The sequence below is a fragment of the Podarcis melisellensis genome, assembly GCF_964234715.1.
Source record: "Podarcis melisellensis genome assembly, chromosome: 2".
Taxonomy (NCBI): domain Eukaryota; kingdom Metazoa; phylum Chordata; class Lepidosauria; order Squamata; family Lacertidae; genus Podarcis; species Podarcis melisellensis.
The window spans coordinates 9,907,128-9,922,760 of record NC_138529.1 but is presented as its reverse complement, the minus strand read 5'-3'; the positions used below and the strand labels follow the sequence as shown (position 1 = coordinate 9,922,760).

Sequence of the window (15,633 nt, the reverse complement as noted above, 5' to 3'; positions counted from 1 at the left end):
ACTCATACAACAAAACTTCTCATCTTATACAATAAATTTTGGACTTCCGTCAATGCCTCTGATGATTTTCCTTATCACTTATTATGCATTTCTTAATTTCATATCACCTTTAATTATCTTTAACTAACAATTCTCCTCATTGTCTTTTTTGCAATGTTTCAAATAATTCACCTTACAAAACTTCTTGCAAACCTACTAGCGTAATCTGTTCATCACCATTACTTTTCAAATAATCCGTAAATTTACTCCAGTCTTCTGAGAATCTCTGGTCCCACAGGTTTCAAATTCTTCCTGTTAGTTTATCTAATTCTGCATAGTCCATCATTTTCATACGCCATTCTTCCTTCGTCGGTAATTGTCATGGAAATCTCTTGGCCAAAGCCTACTCTAGAATCGTTTTCTCCTGATATGGAAGGACAGATTTCAAGAAGCTACATAAAACTGCAGATAGGGATACAGGAAGCCCCAGCATGACCAGTGAATTGGGGAGTCCACAGTTACAGAAAGGATGGATCCCTACGTACACTGTCAACATATTCAACTTGTTAAGACCCCTTAGCCACTAACAGGTGTCAGCAGGTGGTCTCAGACTTCTAATATATTTTGTTTTCCCTCCCCCTCTCTCTAGGGTCCAATGGGTCCCCGTGGGCCACCTGGGCCACCCGGAAAACCTGGCGATGATGTGAGTATCCTATCTCTTGACATCTGCCCATCATGATGATGGTAGACTTGAGCAGCTTAGCACATACATTGAGGAGTTTGCTGCAAAAGTGAATGCTAAGGTGAAATACAAGACATTTGACGTTTTAAGGCACAGAGTGTTTATGTCTCATCCTATCACACACACACACGCAGTATCACTCAGGCTAATATCGAAGTCATTCTCAGAATGTGGGTCCTAATATACAGCCGAAATAGCACATTCTGCACACAAGAGGAAAGGTATCAAGTAGGAAAACTCAAGGTTTGCAAAAAAAACTTGAGGAAAAGAAACACTACAGATTTAAAATGGTTTAACAGTCATTGCTTCACAGTTGGGAATTCTGGGAGCTGTAGTTCTGTGATACAGGGCTTGTAATTTCTTACAGACTTCTCAGCATTCTCTTCAGACTACAATTCCAAGGATTCTTCGAAGGGCTTGTTAAACTGGTATAAAATTGACATGTCCTTTGTAACAGACCTGCAAGGATTGGGGGCTTTTTACCCTAATGAGAAGGTTATATTTTGTTGCCTGAGTTACTGAAGGCGATTTGACCAGGGTAAATCTTTATCTAGAAGGGCAGCTTTGGGGGGCGGGGTATATGTCAAGGGAGATATAAAACAAAAGAACTGAAACTACTTGTGCTGTTTTCTTGTGGGTTTTGTTGGGTAGCTGCTGCTAAGTAGGGAGTTTTTTACTTAAATCGTTTATTTGAACCAACTATTTTTAATGGCGCTGTGGGTTAAACCCCAGAGCCTAGGGCTTGCTGATCAGAAGGTCAGCGGTTCGAATCCCTGCGACGGGGTGAGCTCCCATTGCTCGGTCCCTGCTCCTGCCAACCTAGCAGTTCGAAAGCACGTCAAAGTGCAAGTAGATAAATAGGTACTGCTCTGGTGGGAAGATAAATCGCATTTCCGTGCGCTGCTCTGGTTTGCCAGAAGTGGCTTAGTCATGCCGGCCACATGACCAGGAAGCTGTATGCCGGCTCCCTCGGTCAATAAAGCAAGATGAGCGCCGTAACCCCAGAGTCGTCCGCAACTGGACCTAAGGGTCTGGGGCCCCTTTACCTTTACCTTTACCTATTTTTAATGCAGATTTCTAATCTGCTATTATGTCAGGGGCGGAGAACCTTTTTTGCTCTTCAGCGGCTACATCTCCCATCAGCCCCAGCAAGCATGGCCAATAGTCATGATGGAAGCTGAAGTGCCAAAAGTTTCCTGCTCAACCTGGTGTCCCAAAGATGTTCTTGGACTGCATCTCTCATCATAACAACCATTCCGTTCCGGAAGTCCGTTTGACTTGCAAAATGTTTGGGAAGCAAGGCACGGCTTCTGATTGGCTGCAGGAGGTTCCTCCAGCCAATCGGAAGCCGCATCGGATGTTTGGGTTCCAAAGAACGTTCGCAAACTGGAACACTCACTTCTGGGTTTGCGGCGTTTGGGAGCCAAAATGTTCAAGTCGTAAGGCATTTGGGATCCACGGTACAACTGTCGTTTTTGTTGGAGACAGAACTGCAAACTAGGAAGGACCATGGAGTTAACTCAGCAGCTTTACGTTATTCAATTCTGATGTGTTCTTCTGACCTTGACTTTTGTATAAATGTCATCCTTTTCTTAAAGAGTATGTTTTAGCCACTTAATCACTTTTGTCTCTTTCAGGGTGAATCTGGCAAACCTGGCAAATCGGGAGAGCGTGGGCCACCTGGGCCTCAGGTATGGCGTTGTCCAGCATATCTCAGATATCTGTGCACATACAACCAGATAAAGAAATGCAGCAGAATGCACTTTTATTCTGAGAGTACATTTAGTTGACATAAACAGGCACAGTTTGGGAGGAAATATTCTGTGGTTTTGGATGAAGGGATCTCCTTACGCTTCTTGAAGATGAGCTTAGAATTTCAGGATTCTCCACCAGATCAAAGCCTTGATTAAAAATAAAAATAGTATGTTGGATTTCTGGCTTAGGCTACTGGATAATTGTGGGAGTCTCTGCTGAATTTGACTTTGAAACTACCCTGGCTCTCAGGGTGTTTAGAGAGCCAGAGAACAACTAACTCCTGTAGCTCATTGCCACATGCTGGTGACCAAGACTTTTATTGCATTTAGAAATTATCTAATTTAGAAATTACTGCAAACAAAATTATCAGTGTTGAACAGCATTAAGACCCACCAGACCAAATTCTGTATCTCATTAAAAACTAAATTCTCCAATCTGTCTACGTTATTCAAATTAAATAAATCAACGTTTATTTTACATTTTTATGAATTTTATTCTGCTTCTGCTAGCCACTGAAACTCTGCTCCCTGATCCCTAGAAAATTCTCCCCTGCCATCATTGCCTGAACACTTTGAATCCCACCTCTGAAGCCATAAGAAACATGTTTTAAAAGAAACATTGGTCTGCATACAGTTATTTTGCTCTGCATACAGAGACTTGCGTAAAGGGTTAATCACCCCACTGTCATCATCTCACCTGGGGTATTAAGTAACTTTTCTCCTGGAGGAACAAGATAAGCTGGTGACAGCAAAGGCTGCAGTTTTTTTAGCTATTACCATTAAAATAAGGCCTACAGTTTTGTTCTCTGAGGTTTAAATTGTATACCTTTTAACATTTTTGTTCTGTTTGGCAATTTTATCTGATCTGTTCTACACCATATATATTTGGACTTTTGTATACAAATTGCAACAGCAAATATCTATATATCTTTGAAGCCTATGTTTGCAGCCGTAGGAAGCTTGGTTTAAAACAAAATTCTAAATTCTGCGACTAGTGTGGAATTGCACAAACCTATCTGCAGATGGTATTAATTTGAGACTGGGCTGTGTGTGGAGAAAAGGTTAGGGCATGCTTGAAACTTGGCAGTCAGTACAGGTGTCATGAATTGGCATTATGATGTCAGCAATTTTGCTTGCCTTTCCATTTAAGAGGGTCCCTGAATTAAAGCCTGCTGAAAAGGGGGAGTGACTGATGGGGAACAGAGAGCTTTACATTCCGAGTATAGATAGAGATGGAATAAAGGGCTAAAGAAGTCATAGCTTAACATGAACAAGTTGGCTTTGCTTCCTGTTTCCATACTCTAGTACAGACTTATCCATGTATGCATTTTGGATAATCTTCCTTCAATGTAAATGGCTGATAAGACAGAAATTTGGCCCTTTAACTTCTGCAGTGAGCTGTTTAGTATCCCAGCTTTTGTTCAGTTATCAGCATCTGTTTGAGAAACTTTATTTATTTACCTGAACCGTTCTCTCGTTGACTCTTAGGGTGCTAGAGGTTTCCCTGGGACCCCAGGTCTTCCCGGCGTAAAAGGTCACAGAGTAAGTATGCAAGCATTAAATAGGCTGGATTTTTAGTAAAAGTCTCTGCCAAGGATATGCAATGAAACCTCTTCATGATTTCCTCTCTCTTTCTAGGGTTATCCTGGATTAGATGGTTCCAAGGGAGAAGCTGGCGCTGCAGGTGCTAAGGTAAGGGACATTCGATTTTAGTAGCCATGGGCACCTATGGCTTTCCCATGCCTCCCACTCCAACCAATGAATACCATTTTAGTTTTTCTAAATATTGTCAAGGTCCCTTTGCAACCTCAAGTAACTTCCAGTCAACGCCCCCTTACCAAGTTTCAGACTGTAGGCACTTCCAGGCTATCACTATTTTCAGGTGGGATTCAATCACATCCTTGCAAATCCAAGGTGTGCAGTTTAAGCTGACTGAGAGCTTATATTCCTTTAAAACAGAAGCCCTGCACATCAAAACCAATGTAAATTTGCTTGCCAGGGTGAAATTAACAGTTCTTAAGTGAATTTACAGTGTACAGTTTTAAAATTTCCCTGTAGACTTTTCAAAGTAAATTACACTGTATTCCCCCCCCCCCAAGAAATCATGACAGGTAGACCAATTGATCTAGATGTGTCAGGAAAAGAAAACGCTTCCTTTAGTTGGTGTTAAAAATCCGTCCTCCAGGGATATAAAAGGTGCAAAGAGAGCAGGATTTTCAAAGCAGGGGGCTGTTTTGGTTTTCAGCAGCACCCAAGAAAGTGGATGCTGAAAATGACCATGTTCTCTTAGCACCCAAGTGCATAATTAGCAGATTGCTGTAATTAAGCATGCAGTATTTAAGAGCAATGAACAGCCGTAGTCTATCACTACCCTTGTCTCCGCCAACCGGTATGTCTTTTGCTAACTGCTGTTGTAGCATCATGGATGCTCACCGCACATGACATCTCTAAGCTTCCTAGTCTGCCTGGAAGCTCCCTGCGCCCCCCCCCCCCAATGTCTAGGAGCCTAAGACAAGAAGGAGTGGGGGGAGCTGTATGGGGATTCCTAACGGTAACTTAGGACCTTTCCAACTTTTTATAGTATATGCTCATTTCATTGCATGGGATCTAGAGGTCTTCCTTTTCTGCAGCCAGCAAGTATCACAAGAACTTGGAGGACTTTGCACTCGGCTTTGTATGGGTGCTGAAACTGAGTAGGCTCCTTACAGTTGTGCAGCCTCCTCTTTGGCAGCAATCGTCCATCCCACTCTATTCCACTTCTGCCAGAAATGGGGTTGCCAGTTGAGATGCATCTTCAGGCAACTGTTTGCCCTTGTTACAGTTGTACAGTGGTACCTTGGTTCTTGAACCGCTTAGTTCCTGAACAAATCGGCTCCCGAATGCCGCAAACCCAGAAGTGAGTGTTCCAGTTTGTGAACATTATTCGGAAGCCGAACATCCATCGCGGCTCCTGCGGCTTCCGCTTGAGGGCAGGAAGCTCCTGCGGGCAATCGGAAGCTGCGCCTTGGTTTTCGAACAGTTTTGAGAGTCTGGAACGGATTAAGTTTGAGAACCAAGGTACCGCTGTATGTGCTAGTGGAGTGCCCTCTATTGTTCAACGAAGTGGAATGGCAATGAGAATTGTTTCCACAGCATCCAGAGCCCTTCCAGACTACCACTGTTTTCAAACACAGACCAGCAAATTCAGGTTGCCAACATACCAGGACGAATGCTCATTAAATAACCTGTGCTGTCCTCACAAACAAATCAGAATAAAGAGGTCATTTGGAAGCACCTTCAGAGTCTCATCTCCCACCCCTGATCCACACAGATGTGGAGTTTGGTAGCAAAGACATGTTTTGCTTTCATAATTACCATGGTCTCTCTTACTCTAGGGTGAAGCTGGCGCTGCTGGAGAAGCTGGATCACCAGGTCCAATGGTGAGTATCCGCTGCTCAACTTATTTTTAATCAGTAATAACAGCACTCTTAGCCTATCTGGGAATTGCCCATCTGTATTTGAATAATAATAATAATAATAATAATAATAATAATAATAATAATAATTTATACCCCACCCATCTGGCTGGGTTTCCCCAGCCACTCTGGGTGGCTCCCAACAGAATATTAATAATAAAGCTACAACATCAAACATTAAAAACTTCCCTAAACAGGGCTGCCTTCAGATGTCTTCTAAAAGTCAGGTAGTTGTTTATTTCCTTGACATCTGATGGGAGGGCGTTCCACAGGGTGGGCGCCACTACCGAGAAGGCCCTCTGCCTGGTTCCCTGTAACCTCACTTCTCACAGTGAGGGAACCGCCAGACGGCCCTTGGAGTTGGACCTCAGTGTCTGGGCAGAATGATGGAGGTGGAGATGCTCCTTCAGGTATACTGGACCGAGGCCATTTAAGGCTTTCAAGGTCAGCACCAACACTTTGAATTGTGCTCGGAAATAGTCCTGAGAGTTTGTGCAACTTAAATGTACGTATTCAGGACCTCCCTGGAATTCGCGGTGAATTCTGCCAGGTTCACATGTGACTCCACACTCATTTGGCGAGAAGGTAAATGGCGCTTCCTTGCGCTGCTCTAGTTTCGCCAGAAGCGGCTTAGTCATGCTGGCCACACGACCCGGAAAAACTGTCCGTGGACAAACGCCAGCTCCCTCGGCCTATAGAGCGAGATGAGCGCGCAACCCCAGAGTCGGTCACGACTGGACTTAACTGTCGGGGCTCCTTCACCTTTTACCACTAGACCCTACTGCAACCCTTTTAACTGTTACACCACACTGTCGTGCTGATGAGCATTTCACTAGCCATAATGTTGAAAAGTAGGTTCCTTTGCACTCTGAAATCTGCACTCTGGGAGATTAGGCTGTGATGCCCTTTTCATGTTTGTTATTGTTATTTCCCAGGGTCCCCGTGGTCTTCCAGGTGAGAGAGGACGTCCTGGCCCATCTGGTGCTGCGGTAAGTATCAGCATTAACTTGAACGCTGCAAGTCCTGTATCTTGGAAATGTTGTGCAGACAAAATGTACACACCCGTGACTTTAGTGGAAAACCTCCTGCCCCTTGTGATCCCCCTACCCCATTTGTCATGGCCTACCACATTTCCATAAAAGTAATGATGGCATGAGATTTCTTTGCCCTTTTCAGTATACTTGCTGTGGCTTTTGGTTGTTGAACATCTGGAGGCAGAGGTGACTGGTGCCTGTTTGGGCCTGGTAGGGCAGAAGGCAAGGAGGCCAACAGTATGAGGCGCTATAGCCAGCGGCAGGCAGAGTCAGTTAGCTATAGTTTCCTCCCCATCCACCTCCCTGCTGAGTTTGGCTATAGCAACTCTGACGACTAAGGAAGAAGAAACAGAAAGCCAGGGCCCACGCCCTGGACTGATTCTAAGTAAGAAGGTAGGTGGGCTTGGTGGAACCAATGTTGGTGGAGCAGTGCCCCATTTGCCCAATGGACTAGTCTCCAATCCCTGGAGGGCATGAGTTGGCAAAGGCTGTTTAAGTTGCTGTGCCCCACGATGCATGGTAAAGGTCTTTTACCCGTCAGCCAGCAGATTGTTACTGCAATGGGCATATCTCAAAAGATGGCAGTGGGCATCTCCCTAAAGGACATGGCATGCTTTATTATGTTGACCGTGGAGGAAAGAAGCAGAAAGCAGCCTCTGATCAGTAGCACCGAATGGGGCTAACTTCTAGTTTAAATCCAGCCTGCTGCAGGGGGGACCCAACTTTTGTTTTGTTAAGTGCAGAATTTCTTCTACACAAATTGCTGTGAACATGGTGGTGGGGATCTAGCATGGGAATTCGGGGGCTTTAACCCTTTGCCCCCTGCTGTGGTCCCAATCAGGAATGTCCCCCTCCGCACAGCTGCTGTTTGCTTTGCAGAGAAACTTGCATTTGCTTAAATTTGATCTTTTTTCCTATGCAAATAGAGGCAGCGGTGGGGAACCTGTGGCCCTTGGACTACAACTCCCATCATCCCTGACCCCCGACCTTGCTAGCTGGGGCTGATGGGAGCCAGAGTCCAACAACATTTGAAGGTTCACAGGTTCCCCATTCATGCTGTAAAGTTGTAGATATGCTGTGCAGGAAAGTGCTAATGCTTTTCAAAGGGTAGGAAGTAAACTGGAGTTGCCATCTTGGAATTGGTCCAGAAGCTGCAGCTGATTCAGAAACCCGAGACCAGGTTATTGATTAGAGCACCTGGGTGCACACATATTACACCTGTGCTGAGGTGCAACTTTTTGTATGCCTTGGATACCAGCCCGCTATTGGGCCACGTTCATCAGATTGTTGTTAACTTAGTCCTGAGTTATTCAGGACCTTATATGTTAAGTCAAAGACTGTCAGACCACTTAGATCAGTGATGGCCAAACTTGGCCCTCCAGCTGTTTTGGGACTACAATTCCCACCATCCCTGACCACTGGTCCTGTTAGCTAGGGATGATGGGAGTTGTAGTCCCAAAACAGCTGGAGGTCCAAGTTTGGCCATCACTGACTTAGATCACCCGGAGAAATTCTACTTGTGGAACCACACATGACGGACTGGAGGTCAGATGAGTGGCTAAGGCAGGAGCCGAAACAGGTCCTCCTGCCCATATGTTGCATGATTCTGTCATCCAGACAGTTCCTCAAATCTGTAGGTGTGCCATATGCACAGTGCCAGGAAGTGGAAGAGGAAGCAGAAGGAACTGTGGCTGCCTCTTCTCCCACTTACTTCCCCTGTAAATCTAAAGTTCAGCATCAGGTATAAGAGAAGTCACTACCCTAGAGGCCATCTTTAGACTAGAGTTTCCCAAACTTGGGTCTCTATCTATTGTTAGACTACAACTCCTATCATCTCTGAGCACTGGTCCTGCTAGCTAGGGGTGATGGGAGTTGTAGTCCAACAACAGCTGGAGATCCAAGTTTGGGAAGCTCTCGTTTAGATGCTTGGGTGCAAAATTCAGGGGGTTTGGCTAAACTGGAAAGATTAGTGTATTGATTGGATCATGGGGGGAAATGTGAATGCTGAGAAATGTCACACTGGTAGTGCTGCTCACCTGACCTCCCTCCAGCTGAGTCGCTACTACATACAGTGGTACCTCAGGTTACATATGCTTCAGGTTACATACACTTCAGGTTACAGACTCCGCTAACCCAGAAATATTATCTCGGGTTAAGAACTTTGCGGCGGCAGCAGGAGGCCCCATTAGCTAAAGTGGTGCTTCAGGTTAAGAACAGTTTCAGGTTAAGAACAGACCTCCAGAATGAATTAAGTACTTAACCCGAGGTACCACTGTACTGGGATAAAGAGGAGCGAGAGGGTGGTGAGGTCAGTGCGGCGCAAACACTCCAAAGCCAATCTTGCTGTCCTGCCAGCATGTTTGCCCTGTGCTGACCTTTCTGCTACATCCCCCTCTCCATCCTGGTACGCAGCAGCGATCCAGTTAGTGGAAGGGCAGGTGAGTAGTGCAGCCGTCCACTGTTGTGTCACACCCTACTTAGCAAAACTATATGAACATCCACATGTTCATCGATTCACTTTGCTTTTGTCCTGTGCTTTAAGAAGCTCAGGGAGTTGTGTCCTACACGGCTTCCTTAATTTTATTCTCCCAGCTACTCTGCACGATAGACCAGGCTGAGAGTTAATTACTGATCCTGTGTCGACCCATAAACTGTGCGGTTGCATGGGTATTTGAACCTGGGTCTTTTGTGAAGCAAAGCTAACAGGCATGACTGTGCTCAGTTTAGCAAACTAGCAAGCCAGAGACATTGTGCCTGGGCCTATTTCCAGCATTCCATTCTACGTCTCCAGAGATTTCAGCCTTCACTTGATACTGTAATAAACCTAGCGTGAAATTCCCTCTGGCTGTTTATTGAACAAATGTCAAAGCCCCCATAGGGCTGGCTGTGAAGCTCCACGGGAGCGTTTTAGCTCAAAGCTCCAGTCTTCATATTCCTTACAGATTCGGATAGTTGAGAGAATTAAGGAGATAAAGTAACCAAGACGGTTTAACAGCCTCGAAGTAACCAGGTTTAACTTAGCAACTCTATAAATATGTTCAGTGAGCACCCATTGGAAGGAATCGGCTCCCCTTTCTGCCTCAAAGTGTCAGCCAGACTCCAATTAGTGGGGAAGAGGAAAACAATTTATCCAATTACAATTTAGTGGCGGAGGGGGCTGCAAAGAGGAGAAGAGGAAGGAGATGGCCTGTTGCCTGAGTGGATGTCTGCTCCTGTTGTGTTGGGTCTCTCATAAAAAAGGCATTAATCCAGAGGAATATACATAGCCAACTTCCTATATGCAGTGAAGCTGTTCTCCCCCCGCCCCACTCCAAATAGCAGCCTTGTGCACTGTTTGACAAGCTATTTCTGTCTGTTTGCAACTTCATTGGGGAGGGGGGAGAGCTCAGAAGTGGTTCTTGATACAGGCACAGCGGGGGCGGGAGTGAAAAGCTTCTGTGCGCAGACAAAAGTTATCTCGAACATCTGAGTAAGCAGTGTGAGTCACAGATTTAATTTCTAGCAAAGCTTTTCTATAGGAAGAATTATGCCACATTAACTAACCCATCGAAGGGACGCAGGTGGCGCTGTGGGTTAAACCATAGAGCCTAGGACTTGCTGATCAGAAGGTCGGTGGTTCGAATCCCCGCAGTGGGGTGAACTCCCGTTGCTCAGTCCCTGCTCCTGCCAACGTAGCAGTTTGAAAGCACTTCAAAGTGCAAGTAGATAAATAGGGAAGGTAAACGGCGTTTCCGTGCGCTGCTCTGGTTCGCCAGAAGCGGCTTGGTCATGCTGGCCACATGAACTGTACGCCGGCTCCCTTGGCCAATAATGCGAGATGAGTGCCGCAACCCCAGAGTCGGTTATGACTGGAGCTAATGGTCAGGGGTCCCTTTACCTTTTTATGCACAATGCAAAGCCTTTTCTGATGCTCATTCACCAGAGGTGACTGAAGGCACTATTCTAAAAAATGTGCTTAATTGGCACCTATAATTCTTTGCCACACCTTTGATGGTTAGTGGGGCCTGTACCCCTTTACCCTAGTATTTTAATTCTGAATTTATGTTTTGATTTTTGTATTTTGTCACTTTGATTTGCTGTCATGCTTTCAGTTCTGTTTTTCCTCTATTATAAACACATGTAAACCTGTATTTGTTTATATGCATGTTAACACCAGAAAACATTCCGTTCAAGCTCTAATTGAATCGTCAAAGAATGTCCTTTTTTAATTCCATTGCTATTTAACTCCTACATATTTTACCCCTTTATGCTCATGTTTGTGTAAACCTGCCACCTGAGGTTTCCATTTCATACACCTGGAGTCCAGTCCACAAAGCTCTCGGCATAATACATATTGGTCCTTAAGGTGACGCAAGACCTTGGTTGTTTTCACAGCAGAAGACTAGTTAGTACATTTATGTCTCCTGATACAGTCCTATGCAGTGGCTTCTATATGTTCTACAAGATATATTTACCCAGGGCTCCAATTCCATTTGGTGGCATAATTGGGAGCACAGCTGCAATGCTATTTGATAACACTTACTTTTGTGACTCGTGATCTCTTGTCCCCACAGGGTGCTCGTGGTAACGATGGTCTCCCTGGTCCAGCTGGCCCACCCGTAAGTAAATTGCTTTTTGAAAGATTATAAATTGCTTTTTAAAAGATTTCTGAACGTGCATTTATTTTTACTTTTTTCTGCTAAAATGGAAACTTACGAATCAGATATGTTATTACTGAAATGCTAAATAGTTCTAAAATTATTATTTCTTAAAGAATTCCTGTTCTCCCCTAAATTCTGTGGCATTTTTTTTTTTAAAAAGATATAGACTTTCCAAAAATAAAAGTGGGGAGGCAAAAGACAGCTAGCATGTATATGTTCTGCAAAAGACTTTCAGGCAGAAGGGGCCATTACATAACTTGTATGGCTGTCATGAAAGCTGTGGAGGCTAAATAATTAAAATAACTCTGTCCTCCTTTTCTCAAACTTATTGAAGCCCTTTTCTCTTTCTTCAGGGACCTGTCGGCCCCGCGGGATCTCCAGGTTTCCCAGGTGCACCAGGTGCAAAGGTAAGTAGCGCTTCAAGGCCCAGTGAGTGTGTTTGCAGCTGCTGGCTTGTTATCACACACACACACACACACACACACACACACACACACACACACACTGCTTTATCTAAGCAACTGTGAAACGCTCTCCTCCCAGAGCCCACTGAGTATTTTGCTCCTTTTATCACTTTGGAAAGAGGCCTGAAGCATTTCATCAGGTCTGCCTGCCTGCAAAGTAAGGAGAAGGTGGAAAGATTGACAGCCCCCAAGAAAATGCAGCCTGTGAATACATGTCTGTGAACATCTGTGCGAGGGGAAAGGAGACTAGGAAAAGGAGTTTCAGAAGGTCTGGGAAAGGCCTGGATAGAAATCAACATATAGGCAACTGTGAAGGAAAATGGAAGCTGACTGTGTGGAGAGAAGCACAAGTAATAGGAGTAATGTTGCAGAAAGTGTAATCCTAAAACAACACTCCTGTTTGCTCTCGTCTTGTTAAATCTTGACAAATTCACTGCCTGTAGATCCCTTGGAAAAATGGCATGTGTGAATTGTTCTTCAGATGTATTGCTTCCACCTCGATAGAAAACTGAATTACACTGAAGCAGTTTGGGCTTCTAATCCATCATTCCCTGGAGATTTACCTACTTTTTGTGAACCATTGTGAAAACAGGAAAAGCCCAGTGACCCCAAAACAAACCCATTGCAAGGAAAACACACAGGGTATATGTGCAGCATGCCCAGAGGGCTGTGTAATTTCCAAGGCTGCCAGAAATACCATTCTGCTATTAGTGAAACCATTTGAGATGGAGGCTAGTATAAAATTTGTTAATTCCCTGGAGGGCAAAATGCTTGCATATTGCTTTAAACTAGGAGCAGGGGTGTCATTTATGAGTACTTTAGGAGAGAGAAGAGCTTTGGGTTGGAGGGAAGCAAGATTTTCGGCACAGCTTAAAGGCTCAGGTATATTAATGATGAAAAGCATAACCATATGCATATCTACACTGAAGTAAGTTCTACGAAGTTCAGTGGGGCAAGCTCAGGTGTATGTGTGTAGGTTTGCAACCTAAACTGATGTGTTAAGAGAGCGTAGGTCCAAAAGTCACTTCTTGCAAAGGGATTTCTGTTGTTCCTCTGCTTTCCTTACACAGGACTGTTTTTACTACATAGTAGTCAATATGTGGAACTAGTAAGCTTCCACAATAAGTCACATGTGGTCTGAAAAACATGTTGAGAAGTCCCCCCTGGCCTCTCTTGCCCATGGTTGACTTTGATTTGAGGACATACAAGGAATATATCTGGTCTTGGATGTTATCAAAGAAACGTTGGCAACTGAATGCCTCGTCGCTCCCACATTCAGCTGGCAGTGTTTATTGTATGATTTGTTCTTATTCTTCTTTCTGTGTTTTTTTGCCTGTACACACTCCCCTTCAAAGGGATGCAGGTGGCACTGTGGGTTAAACCACAGAGCCTAGGACTTGCCGATCAGAAGGTCGGCGGTTCGAATCCCTGCAACGGAATGAGCTCCCATTGCTCTGTCCCTGCTCCTGCCAACCTAGCAGTTCAAAAGCACGTCAAAGTGCAAGTAGATAAATAGGTACCGCTCCGGCGGGAAGGTAAACGGTTTCCGTGCACTGCTTGTTCGCCGGAAGCAGCTTAGTCATGCTGTCCACATGACCCGGAAGCTGTACGCCGGCTCCCTCAGCCAATAAAGTGAGATGAGTGCCACAACCCCAGAGTCGGTCACAACTGAACCTAATGGTCAGGGGTCCCTTTACCTTTACCTTACTCCCCTTCAAATGTTACAAGAAGCCCCACTGCCTGATTTAAGTATTGAGTGCACCTAGCACCTAGCAGTGCTTGTTTCGATGATGTTTGAAGCCCTTTTCAGTTAAAATGCCACCTGGGCAAGAGATATCTTAGCAGTCAAATTCCGATTGCATTTTGCCATGGTTGTGAAAGGACGAAAGGGTCAAGTCAAGGGGGGTGGTGGCACTGCTGTGTTTCTCCTCTGTCTGTGGCATGAGTGGTACGCGCTTCAAAATCTCAAGACAGCATCTCGGGTTTCCTTAATGGTGGGGCCTTTTAGGGTAAGACGGAAAAGAGGGAGATGGGAGAGAGATTCCTTTGGGAATTCCCATTGCCACTGGTGAGTATGGGTTTGGGTTGCTAATCTCCCCGAGGACTGGTTTCTATGGTAACCAGACAGTGAAGAGGCAGTAGGGGAGAGGGGGAATGAGGCCTTTTGTGGGATATCTGATAGCAATTGACAGTGGGCCTTCAATCACAATCAGCGTCCTCATTATAAAAAGATGAAGTGGGGAGCCTTCTGAAGAGGAGGGCCGCGCATTAGTAAGATGCGCAAGCAAGAGAAAGAGCAGAGCACAAGTGTTCCCTAAAGAATAGCTGTTTTCACCGAGGGTGCTTCTGAGAGCAGCTAAGGCAGGAATCGATACTGAACAAAATAAATATAAATAAAGTGAAAAATAAAGGAAGGAGCTGTCCATCTTCTGTACAGTTCAGTGAACTCTTCGTCCTTGTAACAATAACAGGAGATAGCATGTAGTGGCGGCCACTTAAAACCAGCTCATAATAATAATAATAATAATAATAATAATAATTTATTTATATCCCACCCATCTGGCTGGGTTTCCCCAGCCACTCTGGGCGGCTTCCAACAAAACACTAAAATACAATAACTTATTAAACATTAAAAGCTTCCCTAAACAGATGTCTTCTAAAAGTTTGGTAGTTGTTTTTCTCTTTGACATCTGGTGGGAGGGCGTTCCACAGGGAGGGTGCCACTACTCAGAAGGCCCTCTGCCTGGTTCCCTGTAACTTGGCTTCTCGCAACAAGGGAACCGCCAGAAAGCCCTCGGCGCTGGACCTCAGTGTCCGCGCAGAACGATGGAGGTGGAGACGCTCCTTCAGGTATACTGGACCGATGCCGTTCAGGGCTTTAAATGTCAGCACCAACACTTTGAATTGTGCTCGGAAACGTACTGGGAGCCGGTGTAGGTCTTTCAAGACCGGTGTTATATGGTCTCAGCGGCCACTCCCAGTCACCAGTCTAGCTGCCGCATTCTGGATTAGTTGTAGTTTCTGGGTCACCTTCAAACGTACCCCACATAGAGCGCATTGCAGTAGTCCAAGCGAGAGATAACTAGAGCATGCACCACTCCCCATTAATATGGAGTCCCAATGGTATAAGATCTGGAAATGCAGAAAGGTGGAATGAAAAGTGTCAGGCTCCAAGGACACATGGCTGAAAGACTGATAGCGTTAGGCAGGCTGCTTGGACAGTAGCCCAGCATAACCATAAGTTATGAAGCATCCGGTTCTACTTCTTGTGGCATCCTAGTGGATACTTTGTCCTGTTTCCCTTTGACCTCTTAATATTTCTTCTCATATTTGTGCAGGGTGAAGCTGGCCCCACTGGCGCTCGTGGCCCTGAGGGCGCCCAAGGCTCTCGTGGTGAATCTGGAACCCCCGGCTCCCCTGGACCATCAGGAGCTCCTGTAAGTACCTGGTTCTTCCGGCGAGAAACAGAATTTCCAGGGGGGCATGGAGATGCTTTAGCTTTATTAGGGCGTCATTAAAAGATTTCCACAGCTTTTCCTTCTGAGGCCCCCTAACTCAAAGGTGG

The 15,633-nt window shown here is 45.2% G+C and overlaps 1 protein-coding gene across 3 annotated transcripts in view; it reads left to right on the top strand.

The window, feature by feature from the left end:
• The window catches only part of COL2A1 (collagen type II alpha 1 chain), a 96,358-nt gene that overhangs the window by 26,991 nt on the left and 53,734 nt on the right, over positions 1-15,633 (top strand). For all 3 annotated transcript variants that reach the window (XM_081898499.1, XM_081898498.1, XM_081898497.1), the window contains 9 exons: positions 629-682; positions 2,359-2,412; positions 3,964-4,017; positions 4,114-4,167; positions 5,850-5,894; positions 6,866-6,919; positions 11,518-11,562; positions 11,958-12,011; positions 15,407-15,505. In XM_081898499.1, the coding sequence (XP_081754625.1) occupies positions 629-682; positions 2,359-2,412; positions 3,964-4,017; positions 4,114-4,167; positions 5,850-5,894; positions 6,866-6,919; positions 11,518-11,562; positions 11,958-12,011; positions 15,407-15,505 (513 nt within the window). The remainder of the gene's footprint in view (positions 1-628; positions 683-2,358; positions 2,413-3,963; positions 4,018-4,113; positions 4,168-5,849; positions 5,895-6,865; positions 6,920-11,517; positions 11,563-11,957; positions 12,012-15,406; positions 15,506-15,633) is intronic.